The 23053-nt window shown below is 38.8% G+C and overlaps 4 protein-coding genes across 4 annotated transcripts; 2 read left to right on the top strand and 2 right to left on the bottom strand.

Annotated features, from left to right (window-relative positions):
* The first annotated feature begins 240 nt into the window (after positions 1-240).
* On the top strand, positions 241-1718 carry LOC103455053 (uncharacterized). The gene has a single exon (XM_008394649.4). The coding sequence runs from the start codon at positions 445-447 to the stop codon at positions 1588-1590; it is 1146 nt and encodes a 381-aa protein (XP_008392871.3). The 5' UTR covers positions 241-444; the 3' UTR covers positions 1591-1718.
* Positions 1709-6270, bottom strand: LOC103455052 (probable Ufm1-specific protease). The gene is made up of 13 exons (XM_008394648.4): positions 5979-6270; positions 5512-5871; positions 4686-4954; positions 4464-4551; positions 4171-4346; positions 3758-3848; positions 3310-3435; positions 3108-3155; positions 2946-3022; positions 2663-2751; positions 2446-2557; positions 2219-2321; positions 1709-2110 (listed from the first exon to the last, which is right to left on the bottom strand). Exons 1-13 carry the CDS (start codon positions 6157-6159, stop codon positions 1881-1883), a joined length of 1950 nt encoding a protein of 649 aa, XP_008392870.3. The 5' UTR covers positions 6160-6270; the 3' UTR covers positions 1709-1880.
* A 1064-nt stretch (positions 6271-7334) lies between these two features.
* Positions 7335-12841, bottom strand: LOC103455051 (protein STICHEL-like 2). Its single transcript, XM_029092899.2, has 9 exons — positions 12453-12841; positions 12173-12325; positions 10186-11883; positions 9865-10084; positions 9213-9398; positions 8867-9061; positions 7878-8622; positions 7740-7797; positions 7335-7593 (listed from the first exon to the last, which is right to left on the bottom strand). The coding sequence occupies exons 3-9, from the start codon at positions 11785-11787 to the stop codon at positions 7519-7521; spliced, it is 3081 nt and encodes a 1026-aa protein (XP_028948732.2). The 5' UTR covers positions 11788-11883; positions 12173-12325; positions 12453-12841; the 3' UTR covers positions 7335-7518.
* Positions 12842-19664: 6823 nt separating this feature from the next.
* Positions 19665-22709, top strand: LOC103415212 (uncharacterized). Its single transcript, XM_029092706.2, has 5 exons — positions 19665-20140; positions 21195-21231; positions 21321-21557; positions 21663-21710; positions 21889-22709. The coding sequence occupies exons 1-5, from the start codon at positions 19839-19841 to the stop codon at positions 22399-22401; spliced, it is 1137 nt and encodes a 378-aa protein (XP_028948539.1). The 5' UTR covers positions 19665-19838; the 3' UTR covers positions 22402-22709.
* The last annotated feature ends 344 nt before the right edge of the window (positions 22710-23053 follow it).

Raw genomic sequence — 23053 nt, 5'->3', positions numbered from 1 at the left:
ACCGACCATTCTTATCAACGGAAACCTCGACGTTAACCGTCATTTTTTTTCTTTTATGTTATTTACAACTGAATAATTTGAAAAATTAATAGTTAATCTTGCATATAAGAATCTAATAAATCTTTATAATAGTTAAATCTTGCATAAAACCCGATCACTGAGCAGTAGATACAGTTGTAGCCGTCTCTTAAAATTTATTTTATTTTCAAAATTAAATCAACTAAAATAGCAAAATCTTTTTCTTTTTTTTTAATGGATAGATTGTGTCCAAATTATCTTGTAGCCCAAAAATTATGTGAAAAAATCCCCTCACAAAAACCCCTACCCGACCACCGCCTCCATTTTCCACAACTTTTCTCAGCGCTGAAAACGACGGCCGGCAATTACAGCATTACACTATCACAAATACATCTCTCTTGATTCGATTTGCTTCCAAGCTCTTCAATGGAACCCAATCTTCCATCGCGATCCAATCGCAAGCGCCCCGTCCCTGAACTCTCCGACTCCGATTCCGATTCCGACAGACCCACGGCGGAAAGGAGGGTTAAGTTTCCCAAGGGGAAGAAGGCGAGACGGGAAGACGAACCCGTGAAGATACCCCGAGCCGACGAGGACGACGACGAGATCGGGGTTGAGTTTCCGGACCCCCGTTTCGCCGCCAAAGAACGCGAGAAGCGGCGCCGGTTCGGGGACGACGGGATCGGCGCCGGCGACGATGTCTCCGCCGCCGAAGTCGCGTACGGCGAGGAATTGGATTACGACAATTTCGTGGAGGACGGGATTCAGATGGAGCCTTTCAACTTGGAGAAGGAGAGGAAAGAGGGGTATTTCGATGCCGAGGGGAATTTCGTCGAGTATGCTGAAGGAAATCGAGTGAAGGATGCTTGGCTGGATAGCGTTGAAGCTGGGGTTACGCAGTTACATGTTCCGAAACCGAAAGTCGAAGATGATACAGAGGATTTGCCACCGGAAGATGAAGATATTGGGAAGATTAAGAGGCGCATTGCCGATGTGCTCGAGGAAGGCGAAACAGTGTTGCAGGCTCTGAGGAGGTTGAAGGGGGACAAGAAGGTGAAGATGTCGCCGGAGACGAAGAGGGTTTTCGATCAGCTGACTGAGGATGCTGTGACACTGATGGACAAGCATGGGGAGTATGATGTGAATCATGAGAAGAAGGAGATTTTCGAACGGGAGGCTCAGGGGTATGAGACTTTAGCTAGGGCAAGACTCGAAGGCATCCCGCCAGTTGCTAATGATAACAATGGTGATGAAACTGCTGGAGATGGATATGATATGTTTGGTGAAGACGATGATGAAGATGCTAATGCTGCTGCTAGACCGTCGGATTCCAACGGAGGAGGAGTTGGTTCGTCCGAAGCGCAGAATGATTATGTGTTTGATGAGAATTCGGGGTACTATTATAGCAGCAGTTTGGGGTACTATTATGATCCGTCGACAGGGCTCTATTGCTCCGCTGCATCTGGGGTTTGGTACTCGTACAATGAGGAGACCGGAGCGTATGACGAAGTTTCTCACCATGATCAGGCTGCTTCTGCTGCGGCTGCCACCGCTGAGGCTGCAAAGTTGTAAAATCTGCACTTGTTGATGGGTTAGAATTTCGATTTCATATCAATGTCGCTTTTTTGGTATTTTTCTTGCAGAACACGAAAGATATTAGACATGATTAGCATAATTTCAAAATTAGTGCTAAAACATAATCGCCTCCCTTTATTACTCATTAACCTCTGAAACTTCAGGCCAAATTTAGAAGAGTTAAAGAATTCTAAAATTATATCGGCCGATTGAAATTCACTGTTGCTGCTGAATTTAATGCTACATTTCATAACAGGGTGTATAGATTTGATGATGATAGTGATAGATCAAACCATTTTAGGCCTCTGTGGAAGCAGAAGATTATAGAACTTATCGTGCAGAAAGAAACTCTTTCCCTTGCTATCAACAGCCTTTTTCCACCCGCACCATCCGCCACTCACAATTTTCTTGTGTTCGTCACTGCCTGTGTAGTGGGGATCGAGTATTAGAAACGCGCAATCTCCGCTTGCTTCATTATAATCAACTCCCAAGAGGGTATATGCAAGAACTCCACCACCTACATTCATGTATCAAATCATAAGAGAGTTTTTCAATGTGTCTTGAATTACTTCTGCCATGCCGTCTTTAATCCAGAGAAAAGCCAAATTTACGGGAGGGAACTAACCAATCATAATAGGCGTTCCTTGAGTGTCAAAGTGCAAGGCCAGCTCTCGACATTTTTCGGGAAGCTCGGCTCCAGATCTGACATTCATGACTTTGCAACTAACCTGTTCAGTACAGAAACCAAACCCTGTTAAACTCGTGTGCATTACATTCGAGAAACCAAACCCTGTTAAACTCGTGTGCATTACATTCGAGAAATTATCCGTAAACCACATTGATGATACTTACGCCCAAAAGCTTGTCCAGAACAAAGCTCAACTCGATGGCACCAATCCATTCCCGCGACCCAATGAAAGAAGGATCTTTATCACCAATCTCTACAAGTGACTGCTGTATTTCCCTAATATCACTTGGCTTGTCAGATGAAATTATACGATGCTGATAAGTAGCGTCAGCGAAACAATTAATCGATACCAAGGAAATCCTAAACTGGTAAATTTATTACCTATGCGATGGAACTTCTACGGATGTATAGTGTTGGAGTCGGAACCATGAAATAATTGTTTGTAGAGAGCGATAAGCACAACCCCAACCCTAGCAAGATAACAAAACAACAGATAACAAAACTGAATTTCAAACTCATCAGAAGGCCTTATAGATGGGCACGCCTGGAAAAAAAATTATTAGACAGCTTTAATCCAATCATTATGAAATTCAACCTAACCGCAGCTTAACGTGTATACTCGACAAGATATTACAAATACAAGGTATAGGATATCGCTCATTACCGAATCATTGAAGGCATCTTGTAGATAATGATAGTATTCATAAGAGCCTTGCAACAAAGACACACTGCCCCCAGAAACTGCATAAAGACGTAATAGTATCAAACAAAACTCCACTGATCAGAGGCAAAGGATATAAACAAAGAAACAAGAGCAGCCACCAACCCCCGCTGCTTGGAATCCCGATGTGTACATCTTTAAGCAAAGTAGAACCTGATACAACCATAGAAATGTATCAAACGAGTTAATATCGACAAAAAAAACCCAAAGAATAAGAAAACGTTTCTTTTTGGAGATGAAACATAGGGGAATAAGAGCCTTGCAACTGACAAATGAGGTTTGCATATTCAATGGAAAATGAGGTTACCTTTCCGTGTTGCGTCACTCCTTACACCATCCCTCAATGTAGAGAAATCCAGAGCGTTGGCAATTCTTAGAAGAGGACGATCAAAAGGTAAACCCAGTCTTAAGTGTAAAGATTTTCTAACTTCAACTGCAGAAAGCAAAGACGAGATTAAGATAACTAATTCTAAGATCCAATTACAAAAGAAACTTGTATAAGCTTCCTCTCCAAAAATCTCTGCATCTAATAAATAATACAACCTTTTCCACATTCACAAGCACTGAACCAAAAGCAACCTTTTAATCATGGAAGAAATGTAAGTATTTATTTTGATCATAAAAAAGAACAATCTCTAAACTTCCAGTCGGGAGCCACTTAAAACTAATCTAGACTTTTTGTTTTGGAATTAGTACTCTTTCAATAAATCGATTGTGCCTTGAAAGTAGAAAAATTAAACGTTGCCACTGCCTACCTTGCTTCATTTCTGTTTCCCCGTAGTTGAGTTCATAGATAACAGTGATTGGATGCAGAACACCGGGAGGACTGAAGTGATACGGATGTAGCTGCAAATGCAATAAACCAATAGTTACTTGAAATTAGGTCTGGTTGTGCCGATAATCATTAATCACTGTATTAGACTTTTATTCAACATTTGTGTGAATTGGCATCGGATACTACAGAATGCCCGGATAGTGGTCAAGGTTTTCAAGTGTGTGCACATAAGCGTTAGCTAGTCCATAATTATAGGCACATGGAAAGAAAGTGTGGAAAAGAAAGTACTCACTTATACTATAAATAATCTCATGTTTCTGAATTTTAGGTATTCAGATGGGTAGTAATAGCAAGAGATCGATATGATATTACAAACGAAATGGTTTGCCTTACCTGAGGATGTTGGGATAAGAGGTTGGGTAGGATTGTATTTCCCACTAAATTAAACTGATCAATCAACCCCGGGACCATTAACTTTGAAACTGCATGCCTCAGCAGTAGACCCTTGGCTGCATAGCAAAGCACTTCTAGCTTAAAATCTACCACCAAAATTCGGGCTTCTTCCAAAGCTGTAACCACACAATTTAAATTCCATTAAACTGAGTAGAGATATAATCTCCACTAAAAAGCTTCATATTTGAAAAATGTATATCTGTACTTCATATGAGTAAAAGTGAAAGCAATACCTGGAAAATATTCAGCAACGGGGGCTGTCGATTTTTTAGACTTATCTGAACTATTCAGCAGAACACTTACTTGGATTCTATCTGCATGCTAAGCAGGAAAGCTATTCAAAAATCGAACTCCAATACTCACTGTTATTGCTGAAAGAAGGATTAAATAAAACTAAAGAAGATAAAATATTTCCAAGATCTCAATAAGCAATGAATCTCTTTCATTTTTCTTACCTCAGCAGAATATACCGGTGCACCTTTTTTACTATCCAAACAGAAGTGGGAACATGATAAAAGATCAGCATCAGAATCTTGGGCACTTTCTCCCAAAATTTTGACATTTGAGAGATCTGTGTCAAAATCCAAATCTACACCGCGGAGGATGACAGGTTGAGGTACTTCAGCAGATGTTTTGCTTAATGCTTCTACCATGTACATAGCCTTTGGATCTTTGAATTTTGCAATAACTGCTTCAGTTGCACGTTGAAACATCTTTTCTGAATCTAATACAATAATACACGAAAATAAACATTCATTCAATTTCCATTGAACCGCAGGGATCTCGTCATCTAAAAGGAAGAGTAAATAGTAGCTATATTTTGTCGAAATGCAAGTATCAACTCTGAATGAATGAGGAGGTCCACAGGAAAAACGGAAAAGTGAATATGAGCCATTACAGCTCATATTTCCGTTGACTGACACTCGACAAAGCCTTTATCTTTAACGAGGGCAACTATGGAACCATCAAGGCCAGAAAATCAACCCCTCTACTACACACTGGCGTTCGACCACCCCAAAAAAGCCATTGAAATCGAAATTTCTAGATTCAATAAAATATGCTTCGGAAACCATGTTATGCACTCATTTTAGTAAGTAAAAGCTCCTACATTGTACTTCCTACTTCTGCTCTGAACCGTCAATCGCTCATTCATCCACAAGCAAACCAAATCACACTAGCAAACACAACAAACTACAAAGCATGAGCCAGCACCAATGCTCAATCAGATTTCCAATTAAAATTTACTCAAAACTACGAAAATGCACCACCGAAAAGCCTTACCATTCGGCCTGTTTACCGGATAGTAGATTGGCAGCTTAAATGGAAGCTCACATCGGAGCAGACAGCCCCTCTCCCAAACATACTTTTCAGGATGATCTTCATACAATACATTCACAGCTTCAAAGCTGGTCAAGCTCGCAGATTTCGACACGAAAAACTGAATGTCGCCGCCACTAAAATCCGCAACAGCTCCAATTACTTGTTGACTGTCCACTTTTTCTCTTTCTCCGGAGAGCAGCTTTCGCAACCTGCGTGCCGCCGCAATTGCCTCGCCGGAGGCGCTCTTTCCATCACCGGAATTCGCAACGATTAGTGCTCCGATCACCTCAAATCCTTTCAACAGTAACGTCCGAAGCTCTTCTGCTCAGGTTACGGAAACCAATCAAACTCTGAACTGAAATTGCTCGGAAACACTACATTCATAGAACTTATTCAATTTTCTCGGGAAACAAACAGAATTCAGGTACCTGATTCTCTGCGGTAGTCTGGAGAGGAGGAATCGGTGTGGATGCATCTGACAGTGGAGACGACGGTGAGTGGCGGGAAAAATGGGGATCCGATCAGCCATTGGAGGCCCGGTTCGTTCTTGCAGAGAACAAGCTTAGGGCATAGAACTCGAACGCTTGTACTCTCGTTTACGTTCTCCATTCACTCTGACTGTGAGCTTTGCCCAAACCACAGCTGCTCTCGTCTTCCCGATTTCGCTGCCTTCCGCCGTTTCGGAGAAGCCGAAACTTTGGTAACTGAAAATCGAAGAGGGTTTATGGGCCATTTGGGGCCAATGTACTTCGGCTCATTGGGCTTAGTGATTGGATCCAAGGGATTATTTGAAAATTTGATTTAGAAGGACTAAAAGCGTTTTTTGATAACTTAAATCAAAGGAGAATCGACGGATAAACAAAATGTGTATGGAAATTATTTCTTATTTTTGTATTTTATTTTATTTTATTGAACTTTGTATGTCCAATTGCTCAAGCGGGTGAATCACGTAAGCAAATCTTAACTGTTGATGCATTGTAAGGTCTACATGCATCAACAGAGCAAGTGTTATATATCCTATAGGACTCAAATTTGAGTGTATCTGAAATCCCCGAAACTTTTTTTTCTAGAGATTCAATTAAAAGCACCTCATCATTCCACCGGGCGCTCGTATTTTCTCATTTAAATGGAAAAGGGCTCGAAACCTCAATTTTTTTATGCATGTAGGGCGAAGGAGTTGTAGTGAGTGCTATCTTCTTGAATTGGAAGTAGAAATATCACTAAACCGAAATGTCACTAGTTGTATAGTTAGTACTTTACTTCCTACCTTTGAGATAAGGCATGTACCCATATTTGGTACGTGGGACGGGACGGAACGGAATTGGACGAGGCATTCCATCCCACGTTTGGTGCGCCTAAAACGGGTGGAACGTGCTGTTCCACGGGATAAGTTTTCGATGAATTTTCGTTCCGCCTCACCCCCTGGAACAACTCGTTCCACATCTGTGAAACACAAAATTATAACCTCTCCGTCTCCTTCTTCTTCCTCCTTGTTTCCATCCAAGGGCATCTTTGCTCCCTCTCCATTCTGTTCTGTCCCTTCCGCATACCAAACGATACCTTTATGCAAGGAAGGCTCCCTATGCTTCCCATCAGCATTTCTACGCAGGGTAATACACTGCTTATTTTCTTTCGAGATTAATATTTCAGATTAAAAAAAATGGAGAATCCAACATTGTAGGACTTTCGGGCGTTTGCTCACTGGGCCGGGATTCCACTGTCCAGCACCCACGTGAACCCGTTTCATGGAAGTCCTCCCAACATTGACTCCAAAAAACGCATACTAAATCGGAGAAAAAATCAGTTCTTGCTATATACTATATATAAATCCTGAATCTGGGTCCTGAAAATATCAATAACATCAATAAGCAGATTGCAAAATATAGACCCACGATAAGAAATACGCCTATGTATCTGCCGCCATCATAATTTACGGCTATTTTCTCCCGGTGCTACTCCTTTGTAGAACTACTTAGCAGTTGCACAGGGAAGAACCCAACACCCTAGGTTCGAGTTTTGTCGATTATGTCTCAACTGCCAAGCCTGTAGATTTAACACACTCGAATTAGTCAGGTCTTATGTCATTAAGTATGTGCAGTGAAAGAACATCTTGAACCTTGTTTTTGGTCCTAAAACTTCAAGAAGACAATTTAAATTTTCAACATAGTCATGTAGTTTTTTTACTATACCTTTCCCAAGTGAAGCGTTGGGGTTCTCCAACAAAGCACGCCTGAGTTCTCCTTCAATCTGAAATTAAGACGAGAAGAATCTCAAACCCGAAGTTTAAGGGCACCAACATACAGAAAGAAGACTACAGCAACACTTACGCATTCTCATCTATACAGCTGCCACTGTTGTTACAAGCGCCACTGCAGAAAACATATGAATCATTTCCCACGAGACATGTGCCAAAAGATGTCTTGCTTGGGCTAGATAATGCAGTTGTGTTTTGTCGTTTGGTGCAACAGGTCGTCTGAGAAGCATCTGATGAACGGAACTTCTTTTGAAGCCTCAAGGTTCTAGGAAAACAGTTTGGTTGATGTTCAGGTTCTACAAAAGATAAAGCATGGCATTCATGATTGCTTCCATCGTCCTTCGAAGAATCAACCACTAACCCAGGTGCCTCTGATGCGTTGTCTTCAAATGATCTGCGGGATGAGGCAGTCCTTGTGCTGAGAATATTTCCTTCGCTATTTCTCAAAGTACTTACCACCACCATTTTGTCACTGCAGTTATGTGGCACTTGATAAGAACACTCAGACGAGCAAGGTAAAGTAGGTTTGTCGCTTAACATAGGCTTTTCAGAAGTGTGCTCAGAATAGTCTGACTCAGTTCCATGTTCTGTAGATGATTGTGATTTCTGCTGCATTCTCCGGGAACAGCTGAACAACGTAAAAGATGACTTCTTCACTTTCGCACACTTGGAATCAGAAGCACAAGGTACAAGATTGATCCTGATCTCCACATTGCAACCACATATAGATTGAAGTGAATTTGCAATGACCTTCCATGACTTCTCAGCCTTAGATATATAATCGGGATGGCAGAATTCCAATTCAGCTATTGCTAAACCTACATTGAGCATTACTCTGTTAGTGCACATGAGCGTAAGAAAATCCATTTCCATCTTTTATAAACGTGAGAACATTTTGCGTGTACGGAAATGTCATATAACAAGCCAAACTAAGAAGATAAAGATGTTGATACAGCTCATCCTGATTTCTATCTCCCCTAATTTTTAAATATGTTTGTATGTGGTTTTTACCATAATTTGACGATTAATGATCATGCACTAGATACTAGTAGACGTATGTACCTTGACCAACAAGCAAGGAAGACAGTTTTCCCTGTTTCTTAAGAAAATTCTTGAGTGAATTGGATCGGCATAAATCTGTAGTTCTCTTCCATATGGCTTCCAACTTTCCATCACTATCCTTCTGCATGCCCAACTTGTCTGGTGTCTCCAAAATGCATGAACAAGTGGCACGATTCTTGAAGCTCTCCGCTGTCGCTGTGGATGATATACCGCCATAATAACAAAATATATCAGAAACCAAGGAAAAATAACCTTGATATGAAAGTTCAACTAAACTAACGAGTTGAAGTTATGGATAAAGAAAGGCCTTTTCCATGAATGAAATTAAAATGTAAGGTATTCTCACCTCTCTCTTGTGTACTTCTCAAACACAATTTTGTACCATTTCCATCCAAGGACGAAGACTCCACGGAGCTTAGCTGCAGCAGAGCTGCAGTAAGCCATGTCGCTTGACTTTTGGACACCCTTAATTGCTTCTCAGTTTCAGATAATATTCTCAATCCATAGCTCAGTTTCTGCAAGTCCATTTCAGCTGCAAAGAAGAAAATTGAGACAACAACCTTAGTATAAGCATATAATCATGAGATGACAGAGTAATTAACAGCAGTAGACATAACGTAGGCACGATGACCACTCTAACCAACAAACATTTTTAAAACAGATTCATCTTATACATCAAAGAAACAATCATCATATTGAAATATTAACTTATGAGGACAATGCATGAGAAATTTATATAAGATAGATCATACATGACTCCTTGTAACAAGTTCCAAGTAGTACTTGGTTCATCTATGAGGACACAGAGAAAAACCATTAATAATTAATTTACTTGACCATTAATCAAAACCAAAATAAACAAAATTTTGGGTCTAAAAATCATCCTCGAAGAACTATCATTTCCTGTATAGATTTCTGATGGAGCTTTCAGAGAGTAAGTACTAAGTCAGAGTAAGTACTAAGCGACCATATTACACGTGCAATGTTAGACTACTTACACGTGTGTCTACTGCCGAACTTTTTTCGGACTTCAGAAGCACTGTCCTGACATTTACCAGCAAGAATGTCCATAACAAGATTTGCCAACTGTGATATCAGTTGCATGGGATCAATCCGAGATCTCATCAACTCCCTGGCCCTTATTACTGTATTAGAAGTGTCAGATGACAATGCCAGATCTAGCAAACCGAGTAATTCATCATCCGAGACAACTCCAATCTGCATAACAACAAAACGGAAATTCTCCTGTAAGTATTGGATAAATAGAGTGTGCTATATAAACGTAAATAAATGAATAAAAACAGCTGCCAAGAACTTACAAGCTCGTATGCCAGGCCCATTGTGATTTTTTTACCAAGCAAACTTAGCTGATCAAGCATCATCTCTGCATCCCTAAGTGAACCGTTTGACTTGGCAGCAATGAAGTCTACAGCACCCTGATCAAATTCAAGACCCTCTTCAACACAGATTCTCCCCAATCTGCTTGCAATATCAGTGTCCTTAATCCTTGGAAAGTGAAACCTTTGAGACCGTGACACTGCACTTCGGGGAAGCTCATCGACATCAGGAGTGAGCATCACGAAGACAACATGTTGAGAAAGGTTATCTATGCTATTCAAAACAGTTGCCCAAGTTTCCCCGCGCATCAGGTGGCACTCATCAATAATGAAAACCTTAAACCGTGACGAAAGTGGAGGAATAGCTGCATTCTTAATAAGGGATCTAACCCTGTCTCTCCGATTGATTCTCACAGAATCAACTTCCTTGATGTCCCTGCTCCTTCCAGAAAAATACAAAACACATTCACAGCAGAGACCACATGGCCTATGCTCCTCATGTGAAAGGCAATTTAGTGCTGCAGCAAAAATCCTTGAGGCAGATGTCTTTCCTGTACCACGAGGGCCATGGAATAGATAGAATGATGTTATTCTCCCTCTAGCGATAGCTCCCATAAGAGACATCGCTACTACATTTTGTCCCACTAATTCATTAAAAGATTTTGGCCTGAATTTCTGACTCAGACTCCTAGGGTTTTCTGATCGTGGACTCATTTCATTACGAATGTGCTTTGAGCTCCTCTGGTCATAAAACGCACTCTCATCTACGTTCTTGTATAGCAGAGGGTATTCATCTACATTGAAAGGAAAATTAGCTTCTCTGAATCGAGGGGTTCTTGACCAGCAGCAGCTGACCTCGCAACTAGGACGATTGTGATCCACAGCATCAGCCTCTTCATTTACAAATAAAGATGCACTATGGCTTGAAAGAGCATCACTTGCTGAGCGGCACGGACTGCAAACTTGACTAAAATTACCAACTTTCCTGGACGAATTTACATTATTTTTGCGTTGTGATTGTCTCTTTGATGCAATCTGATCTAATCTTTCTAAATTTGATGACCTAACAGATGCTTCATAATCCCCATCCTCCAAACGATTGACGCCTGTCAAGGCCAATCCTTTATCCATTTGACTGCCGCAGTACCTATCGCTGAGTGATTTATTTCCATAAACATCTTCCTTATCTGATACTGAAAAATCAAATTCTTCAGCTTGTTTGCTCCTAATTGGACGACTCCCTGTGCTTCCAATCCACTCGGAATTCTCATGCAAGATCAACCTAGATTTTCCTAAACCACGATCTAATTCAAAATCATCTATGCAATCTCCTCCTTGTCCATACAGACCTGGATTCTTTGATCTAAAAGAATGATGTTTGCCAGAGCCAGCTTCTTGGAAACTATTCATGAACCGCACAGAAATGTCGTTACTCGAATTCGCTTCCCAGTTCACATTCTCAACCAAAGCAGAGAACTTGCTCATAGAATTAGTATCAGGATCCCTTAGAGACCTCACCCTCCTCAGTTGCACGAGAGTTTTCGAGATAGGAATATCAACAGAATGTCGCCGCCCATCCATCATTTTCCCGGTAAAAAAACAACCAATCAAACAGAATACTCAGAATTCACCCTCTAAATCCAAATTTCAGAACCCCAAAAGAAGCTATGCATTCCCGACCTGAAAGAGGCAAGCCAACAATACAAACATCAAAAAGGACACCAGAAAGAACCTCTAACGAAAAAACCGGTAAAGAACGCGGTGGCCTTGATTTCTCAGAAAACCCTAAACCACAAAACTAGAAACAGAACATATACACACACACACACATATACATATATATATCAGCATTGCCATGTTAGAGAATAAAAATCAAAACTTGAGCATTTTTACAGAAGCAAAGAACAATGCAGGACCTTTTTGCTACAGTATAACACCATGAAATTCAAAAAAGCCACTTTCTTCTTACCGCTGGACTCCAAAATCAAAAACCCAGAAAGCCATTTCCACCATTTCCAAGAAAAAGCATCAAAACCTCACTGCTGATTACCCCCTTCCACCAAAACCTGCAATCCCATTCCCATTAGCCCAAACCGCCACCATCCAGCTCAACACCACACATCTAGAGAAAGATGTAGAGAGAGAAAATAGTCAAAGAGAGAATCTAAAAGTTCAAAATTTAAACAAAAACAAAAACAAAAAATATTCAAATGCAAACAAAAAAGGACAAAGTTTGAGCGAACCCAAACCTCCGAAATAGAGATTAATCCGAGCCCGCTTCGAAATTGGGGAAATTTTTCAAACGGGCAAGCGTAAAAATCGAAGTAGAATAAAACCCTAAACCCTAAAAACAGAGGAGGTCTTGGTGGTTGAGCTCCGTGGAGGAGGAGCAATAGGCAGGGGAAGATAGAGAAGGAGCGGCCAGTGGCAGAGTTGTAAATGCGGTGAATGCGAGGGGCGGTTGGGTTAGGGAGTGCCATTTAGCTTGTGAGGGAGGAGCCGACGTGGACAGTGGGGAGAGGACAGAGATAAATCTGGTCAGAATTTTTCTGGTGCTTGTTGCAGAGTTTATGTGCAGAGAGAGGAGAGAGAGAGAGTAAGATAGGTCGGCTTGTCAGTCTCGGAAACCGAAAAAGGGTTGTTTTGGTAATTTCGTACTCGGCGGTTTTAGTTAGTTTTGTCCCGGGAAAGAGCTGTATCTAGCGGTAGATTCCGTTGGGCGTCCTTTTGGCATTTCCCACGCGCATGAGTGACGCGTGTTTTTTTTACCACGGTTCTGGTTTTTTTTTTTTTCTTTACCATGGTTCTGTTTGTTTCCCGGGAAAATGGAGGAAAAGTCAAGAAAATTTGAATTATTTGAGTCTGACTGTACAGTAAATTGAGGTGATTTTTTTGGATCGACTTCTCTACCCTCCCGCTTATCATACACTCATATCTCCTCCTATTTTCTACGGTCACGGTTAAGCCACGTCAATATTTTATATTAATTTTATTTATAGAAATAATAAGACAAAAAACAATAATAATATAAAATATTGATGTGGCTTAACCGTGACCGCACAAATAGGAGGGGATGGAGAGTATGGAGAAGTAGGTGGGCAGAGAAGCCAGGTCTGATTTTTTTTTGGAAAAGGATTATCCGGAGGATCTCGTGATCATGATAGTTTATTATACCTCGTGTGGTTAGTTTTCGTTAGATACTATTTATATTTAATTTTAAATATTAAATTTAAAATGATTTCTATCCGCACGATGTACGATGAACGATCATGATTACGAGGTCCATTTTCTTTATACACACTACTTCGTTGCTGAAATATAGCAGCTGCGGTTGAATTCCAATCACAAATAAGCATGTGTTCAAAATAATTAAAATTAAAATTATGATTGAACACGTATCCATCTGTTATTAAATGTTCAACCGCAATTGCTGCTATTCTTTCAACAATCGAGTAGTTTTTTTATTTTTTAATACTACAAATATAAAGGTATTTGAGACCTTATGTGATATGGCCCCTTTGGAATTTGATAAACAAGAATAGTAAGTTTTGGACTTACCTATATATGAAAATAATTGACTGAAAGTGTGTTTCTTATGTGATACTAATATAAGTATATAATCACCTAGGTAAAAGATCAAATGTATTTATTTTTATTTAGGGCATGTTTATATAAGAGCATCTCCAAAGATAAGTTAAAAAATTCACATCAATAATAACAGTAAAAAAAGATATCATTAGTGTATTCTAACCGAAATGTCAATTCATATGTAGCATGATATGGATTAACAACAAAGATGATTGACAACAATTCGGAATGGTTCTCTTCCAAATTATTCGTATGTTTACTTAAGGAAGAGGAATGAAAAATACTGCGAGCCCCACATAAAATTAGGAGTCCGATTAACAATGTACAATTTTAATGGAATGGACATTATTTTCATTCTAATTTATGACAATTAATAAATTGCTTGGCTTCAATTCCTCTTGCTTGCCCCAGTTCCTGATTAGTAAACATGCCCTTATGATTAAAAGCGTTTTCCTACCACATTATCCATCTCATCCATCTTTTTATTAGTCAAAGTTAGCAAACTATCTGCTAACTCGTCAATTTAATAACAAAATGACATAGTTGTAGTGAGTCATGTGTCATATTGAAGCTGAACTAGTTATATACACATACTTTAAGCATGTCGAAATAGTTTAACACAAACACAGCTACGACTCGATAGCATTTCTACTCAAGACTAAGTCGCTAACATTATTCTAAAGAACACCAAAAGTCTGTGATCTTTGTTGTTGTTTGGAGCTACCAAAAAATGACAATCGCTGGATCTTGTTGAAGAGAACTTGTAAGCTCTAGAGAGAGTACTCTTGTACTTGCAGAAAGAGAACAGATAATATTAACTCTTTGCAGAGCACCATGCTTTTGCAGCTTTGAGACATGGCGTGAGAGACATGCTCCAGAAAAAGTATTTGACAATTTGACATGTCATGGTGGCATGGCTTTGCCAAAAAAGTAACACCAAATTTAACTCATTGCATAGCAATAGGGAAGACAGCCTTCACTGCATTTGCACCTATGTTTTGACAAATATGACTTTTACCTTTATACGTCCAAATAGTTGGATTGAAAATTTTCTTCCGATCCCCGACTTCGGAGATTATAGACCAAGCAATTTAGGCCGTTTAATTTAAATTTTGTGGTTTCTGTTATTCCATCTCACAAACAATCTCTCTCCGACCCTTAGATATCCCTTTTTCTTGAATGATCTGAATTGCTTAGTCTGCAAACTCTTAAGTGCGAGATACGAAGAAAATCTCGATCCAAATAGTTTGCATTTACACATTTTTTTGACAGCGAAATATTGAGGTTTTGGTAGGTTGGTCCATAGTTAGTTTTGGTATTTATGAATCATTGGCTTTCCTTTTCATTAAATTGCTCGAAACGTCGATGTGGCGTAAGGTTATATAACAAGGTTATTTATGTGCGTGTTGGAAAAAGTTCTACAGTATCTTAGTAGTTATTTTCTATGAAGGAGGATTTTCTACCCTCCTATTCTCATCCCCTTCCATTCTCTCATCTCATACATTGTTTTTTGTATTATTATCTATATAAAATAATCAATATAAGATGTTGACGTAGCTTAACCGTGATTGTTCAAATAGGAGGGCATGAAAGGGTAGAGAGACTAGGAGGGTAGAGAATCCTCCTCCATTTTCTATAGGATCCATATCAATTTCATTCCAAGTCGAACTTCCCATTCAATTTCGACAAAGATTCTCTCTCCTCTCAGTTTTTTTCCTTCTTTTTCCCTCTTCTTTTGTTTGAACAATCAAGATTTTATCTTTGTAGAGAGAAAAAAGAAAAAAAATACTATAGGAGGAGGAAAGGGAGGGGAGCTAAAAAGAGAGGGGAGAGAATCTCTATCCTTCAATTTGGGTCATATTTATATCAACATATGTCTCACGTGTGAGGATAAAGAGGTATTTCAAAAAAGATAATGCCTATGTTTCTTTATGGGTAGACTCATTTGTCTCCGTACTTACGGTTAATGAACTTTTATTGTTGAACATTATAATCAAAACCGTTTATCTTTTTTACTATCATCTAAAGATCGTATAACTATAAAAAATCATTCAATTAGGAGATTGTTTTTTTTAAGGGATAACTGGTGGCAAGCCACAATTATCCACACCTTCCGGGGGCCGAGAAGACTCACAGAGGTATTTCAGCCTCCTCCTTCCGTGTTAAAACAATAAATGGTTTGGCAACAAATAACATCCTCATAATAAACCGTTCATTTGTTTTATGCATATAAATGACTAAAATATTTCTAAATTGAATTTAAAGAGAAACAATTGAAGATGCTCTAGGCCAGCATACCAATACTGTTTACATTGGCCTTTGGCAATATTTTATTGTCTAGGGGAATTACACTTGTTTTTTTAGTACAAATAGCTGTCGAGTTTGCTATGACTTTTTAAAGAGAACCAGTTCGTGCGTATTGGTATCAATCTCGATTACAAAAATTTTTAGATGTTATGGCTATAGATCAAGACGGTCTGTTTAAAAAAAAAAAAGTAAATAGCTTGCTTAAGTTAAGCTTGAATAGGTAAATCAATCATTTGTCCTTATGGATCCGACATTAATCCTCTCATGCCTACTAATTGGTGTACTTGGGATGAATTTCCTCTAAAGCTCCCCAAAAGGACATCATATGGACTGGATTAAAGGGGCCGATCATCCTAAAATTAGGATTCATTGCTTGTTGCAAATATCCACTTGTAGCATACCATATCTCAATAGATTGGTGTAATTTTTATACCGCGTGTACATTTCCATAATGATGGTGTTTTTTCCAAAATAAAACTTTGTTGTTCAGCATCTTGGACTAGCCACCCCTTAGAAGGTATTGTTAAAAGATCATCAATTCCTAATGAAATGGATGTAGCAATGGCTTGTCGAAATCCCAAAGTTTTTACTTGATCTAGGATGTGTGATGTATATGCCATTCCGAATAACATTTCCTATTGCGGTTTGAGTGGCAAATAGTGTACCCCTTCTTGTACCCTTGAATCCACAAGCCCCAGCAAAGGACCAAGAAATTACTCGACCCCATATACAATTGTGACAGTCACAATGGTATTGTTGAAACTTGCTTGAACATGAATAACAAGAGCATAAATTTAAACATTATGGAGCTACAAAGATAGTTATTAAATAAATTGTTAGCTCTTAAAACCACCAAAGAGTCGGGTGGAAAAGGGGGGAAAGCTCTCTGTTCATGGTTCTCCTGTATTGATTTCTAGGTTTCGTCGTAAACCTAATTGGTTACTTCCAATTACGTAAATCAATAGTTCAAACCACACTCAAAGGTAAGGCATTTCCTATTTTTATAGGAACTTCTGTACCAAAAACAATAATATCTCCAATTATAACCCCTCAATCTTCCGAAGTTCTAAATAATCTACTGATCAAACGCTGCAGGGCCGAACTGCTCTACGTTCAGCCACACCATAATAACCCTTGAAGCAATCTTCTTCTAGGATTAAGAGCCCGTAAACCATCATGACACAAGGGAACGGGAAGCGCAATAGCAACCCCAGCCTAAATAAATGTTCAGTTGCCCCCTACAAGTTTCCTACCCACTTTTTGGGCTAGGCCAAACCAATCTAAAATGTTATGGTAAAATCCAATCTGGTCAGGCCAACATCTGCAAACTATGGACTGGGCCAGACCATATTTAGTCATAGAAAGATTTAAAAAAAAAAATTGGCGTAACAAAGTGGAAAACAAGAAGATTTTGAATAAAGTAAACCAATCTGATCAAATATGAAATTAAACCATTCGATGCGTCATGTGTTAAGTCGTTAGATCGTTATAATGGTTGAATGTAGCGAAATGCGAGCAAATATACAAAGCCTACATGTAGAGATCTTTTAATTGATAATTGATTTTCACATATTGTTAAAAAGAATACTACTAAACTACAATAGTAAGTGAAACGAATTGAATCGATCAAAGAACAGAGAAACGTAAATAATCAGAAGTGGCTTATCAAGCGTCGAAGAATTTTATAAGAAGAAAAAAAAGAGACATGTGAGTAGTCTCATTCTACCAAGGGAGTTGTCTTGAAAGTTGCCAACATGTTCCTCCCAAATACAGTCATGTTATGTGTGAGAGAAGGAGAGAGAGAGAGAGAGAAGGGAAGGGACCATCCAAATGTTGTGAGTTGCTCCATGCATGCATGTTTTCACATATTCCACACCAACTCAGACTCCCCGGGATTCAAATTTTCCTGCAGCTTTCGAATTCCCAGACCAGCAAATATTCTAGTTTTTTAAGAATTTGTCAGTGCATGGAAACTTTTTTCATCTTGGATTTTTTTGACAAGAAAATATAAATTATATAAATACAGTTTAAGGAAGGGATCCTTATTTTATTTATTTATTTATTTTAAATGAAGGTTAGTTGTGGCGTCCATACCACATCAAATTTGAACGATCTGAATTGTCTATTTTTCAAGTTGTACCTCATAAATCATCATTACAAGATGTTAGCCAAATTGAAAATATTTGAGACATCTAATTAAGTTAAAAAAATTTGATGAACATTAAAAATTTCACTATGACAATTAAATGGACAATTGGTCTCGGATTCAATTAAATTTTTGCATACATGATATATGAATCGATGCTTACAAAATAGACAGTTCGGATCATTGAGGTTCGATATGGAATGTATCCTACAACAAATCTCCATTAAAATAAAATAGATTTCTTCTTAAAAGGTCTATACATATTTTTTATGTTTCATGATTTAATTCAGAAATTAATTAGTTTCCATATATGCATGGGATGATGAAAGTTAAAATGTGTAGGTGGAAGCTCAATAAAAATTCATCTGTGTTTCTGCAGCTGCCATTCAAGCTCATTCAAGGGGATTTATTATTTTCAACCATAGGGTTTGTGCGTTTTTTGAACGTTATATGTCTCTTTTAATCTTTTTGTTTTCAGTTACTTTGCAAAGATAATTATTTATCAATTTTTGAATTAATTAAATGTATTGGATACACGTAAGAAATGAGAAAATAAAATAAGAAGAGAGTTACGATGCATGCACAAAGATACAGAGATATGATACAACATATGAATAATTAAGAAGAAAAAACACTCCATAAATATAAGAGAGTACGACACGACATACAAATATGACACGAAAATACGAAGAAATATCTCCGTGTTCATGCATCATAGAAACAGAGAGTGCATGACAGAGCTGTCTTTGAAAATGGCGAAAGCAGGTGCCGTTGGAAATCATGGGAGTTGCAGACACACGAGTAACTACAAATTAATAATCTAGTTAAGATTATCTCTCCAAGATATACTCATTTATGCCTTTGATTTACTCCCATATACATATATTAATCCTTCCATTTTTTGATAAACATGGATAAATTAAAAAAAAAAAAAAAAAGCATGGATAAATTCAATATTGCAGATGGGTCAAGATCATTGATTCGACAAGTTATGGTTGACTATATGTTTTGACCCACGCTCAACCAAGCTTTCGCGATATAACTTGTCCACGTGTTTTAATATAGATGAATCAAAATTAATATGTACAACCGCTAGCCGCCTTAGTTTATAAGATTCACCAGACCATCCACGTGGTGAGGCGGCCAGTCCAAAATGGGCATGAACATAAGAAGTAAATTAAATTTCAATAAATGTACAGATCAACCACACACAAAGGGGATTTAATGCCAACAAACAAAGAAAAGGAATAATGAAAATCATGAAAATAACAGGACAATAATGCAACCACAAATTAAATTAGTGCCAACCCCACGTGACAGATGCAGACTCCTCACAATACCACTAAATAATTTTTAATTATAATTTTAATTAATTTAGAAAAACAAATATAAATAAACAAATAAATAAATAAAAAATAAGTAGTGGATTAGAAATTAGACCAACAAGAAACGCTCACTTTATTCACTCCAAGACACTGTCTTTCACTCGGCCAACAGAAAGTTGCAGCACTGTAGAAATTTCAGGAATGTCAATTTGCGTCTGATCTTCAACCCCAGAGAGAGAGAGAGAGAGAGAGAGAGAGGGTAGAGAGAGATGGGTGGGGTTACTTCATCCATGGCTGCAAAGTTTGCATTTTTTCCACCGAACCCACCATCCTACAAGGTAGTGAAAGACGAAGCCACAGGGCTGTTGCTACTGGATCCGCTTCCCCACCGCGAAAACGTCGACGTTTTGAAGTTTCCGACGCGCCGCGGCAATGAGATCGTCGCCGTCTATATCCGCCACCCAATGGCCACGTCCACGCTCCTTTACTCCCACGGCAACGCCACCGATATCGGCCAGATGTACGAGCTTTTTATCGAATTGAGCATTCACCTGCGCGTCAATCTCATGGCGTACCCTCTCTCTCTCTCTCTCTACCCTTTACTCCAATTTTGAAGCTTTTGCTGTTTTACAATTTTGGCTCTCTGTGTGATTGTTTTTGGGTGTGCTTATTAAATTTTGACGAATTAGCAATTTACCCATTTGAGAAATTTTGGTTTTGGGTGTGCCATTTGATATTTGTTGATTATTTTGGGCACTTACTCCGATGAGGAACTGGTGATTTAATTTAAAAATATGAATATCTTGGGAATTTTGATTTAGATACATAAAGTTTCTTAAGAGTTATGGTTAACCCAATTGTAATTTTGGCGCAATCAATCGATTAGAAACAAATTTCGATTCTTTTTGCGAGTAAAGCTTGTAATTTTATACAACGAGTTAGAGTGCCATTTCGATTTTTTCTTACTGGTTGTGGCTGTTGTCGGATCAACAGTTCAACTGGAAAAGGTGGTTTTAAGTGTCAAGGTTATGCTGAAATGTAGTTCTGCGATGGAACCAAATTTTGGTTAGTTAAGCTGAAATGGCAAACAGAGGTGCCTGGAGAAAATGTGAAAGTTCAATTTGCACTCCCTTCTGTACTTCGGAGGCTAGCCTTGAAGACGACCTTCCTTTAGACATTCAGATTTGGATACATCGCCAAAGATACCGATTATGTGCAGACCTCGGTCCAAATACGTTTGTATAATTTGAACTGGTTTATACTATCCTTCCAACTTCCAAGTCGAGTGTAACTGTTTTTGGAGGGGGAAAAAGGATTTGTTTTCGGTTTTATCTTTGCATCAAGAAAAACGTGTTTAGCAACGAAATGTGTATAGGCTTTCAGTGTATGTGTCAATCCCCTTTTTTAGAGTGTTCCGGTCATTGATGCTGGATCACCCTCCAAAGTTATATCTGCTAATCCAGAATATTGCTTCTGATAAAGCTCATAGAAGTTATGTTTGATTTGAACTTATGTGTACAGATTGTTCCAAACCTGACACTGGAACATATAAATTTGTAGGAGACATTTTCTTTCTGAAAGAAGTATGGAAAGCATTCTGAATCATATTAGTTGAACCTGTGCAGGTATGATTACTCTGGCTATGGGCAGTCCTCAGGCAAGGTAAGTGCAGTACGAATTATCTGCTTGTGTTTCAATTTGCAATAGAAAGGTTTGTCTGATAAGCCCATCCATGTACTTTTTATCTGCAGGCAAGTGAACATAATACTTATGCAGATATTGAAGCTGCATATAAGTGTCTTGAAGAGAGGTATGGTGCTAAGCAGGAAGACGTAATCCTCTATGGTCAGTCGGTTGGAAGTGGCCCGACTGTTGATCTTGCTGTCCGTTTGCCTCGATTAAGGGCAATTGTGCTGCATAGTCCTATATTATCTGGTTTAAGAGTCATGTATCCTGTGAAGCGCACATACTGGTTTGATATCTATAAGGTTAGATTCTTGATACCATTTTATGATGACTTTTATCGAAATTCTTTATAAAGGGAATTTTGATGCATATGTATGTGTCTGAACCTGATTTTCATTTCTGTGCAGAACATTGATAAAATCCCACTGGTAAAATGTCCCGTGCTGGTAATACACGTAAGTACTGCCTTTTTCTATGAACTAAATTGATTGCTGGAATTTTTCTACTTTGCATACGTTTGGCACGTGAATTACATTTGAGCTTTCATAGATGACTAAAGCAGAATATCAAATGGATTTTGCCAAGTTTTTATTTTTTTGTTGGTTGAAATTTCTGATTGTTATTCTTCTGCAGGGAACATCTGATGAAGTTGTGGACTGCTCACACGGCAAGCAACTTTGGGTACTTTGCCAAGAGAAATATGAACCTCTATGGCTCAAAGGCGGAAATCACTGTAATTTGGAGCTCTATCCAGAATATATTAGACATCTCAACAAGTTCATCTCAACTGTCGAAAAATCACCTTCACGTAGGATTACTTCAAGAAAAAGCACAGGCCACAGGAAAAGCACGGACCGTATTGAACATCCTAGGAGGAGTGTCGATTTTTACGAGGCTCCAAGAAAGAGTACTGATCGGAGAGAGAAATCAAGGAAAAGCACTGATAGACCTGAAAAGCTGAATATTAGTGAATACAAGTTCAATAACATTGACAAGGTAGACAAGTTTAGAATCTCTGTTGACCAGATAGAGAAGTCACGAAGAAGTGTGGAATACCGTCATGAGAAATCCAGGAGAAGCGTCGACTGTCAGCTAGAAAAACCACGGAAGAGCGTTGACTGGCTGGACAGAATTCGACCTGGGTAAAATCTCGGGTCAAAGTTTGAATTGGGTTTGGGACAAAGAAACATAGAACAGCAGTTGGATATGGGGAAAATATTTGGGATCTAACTTAAGGTTGTAGAGTTTGGGGTTTCAACAGAAAGTATGGGGTTTTTCGGAATGTGTAATCTTTGTTATTTCAAGTTCACATGTAACTTTGTCATGGCTTAATTGTAGAGTTTTGATGTGTTTTATGGGTCATTTTTTCCCTTGATTGTTAATGACAGAACTCTAACCTCTTTGTTTTTCTGCATTGAAATTTGAAAGGAAATGAAACTCGTTGTTTATATCAAGGAATATCGTACCATTCGACTTGTATTCACCTCTCGTTTCTCTTCTTCTTCTTCGACAGCTTACGAGCCTAGGAACCATTGCTCCTAGACAGAGAAGAGAAGGTTTTTGATTTGAAAGCATTGACTGAGCCCAGAAATAGAAAACCGATATGAGCTGCGTAATCCTAAACCCTGCAAGTGCATGCAGAAACATAATTTATGAAATCAGATATCTTCAACTTCAAGCAAGCTCAGTGACCAGCTTGAAAAACTAAAGCTGCTTCAGTTTTCAAAGGTACTGAGCTTCCGTCGTGCATGCTTAGTCACTGAGCTTGCAAGCTTGCTTGAAGTTGAAGATTTCTGGT

The sequence above is a fragment of the Malus domestica genome, chromosome 14 (assembly GCF_042453785.1).
Source record: "Malus domestica chromosome 14, GDT2T_hap1".
NCBI classification, from domain to species: Eukaryota; Viridiplantae; Streptophyta; class Magnoliopsida; order Rosales; family Rosaceae; genus Malus; species Malus domestica.
The sequence above is the reverse complement of the archived record's forward strand: the minus strand, read 5'-3'. Positions and strand labels throughout refer to the sequence as shown.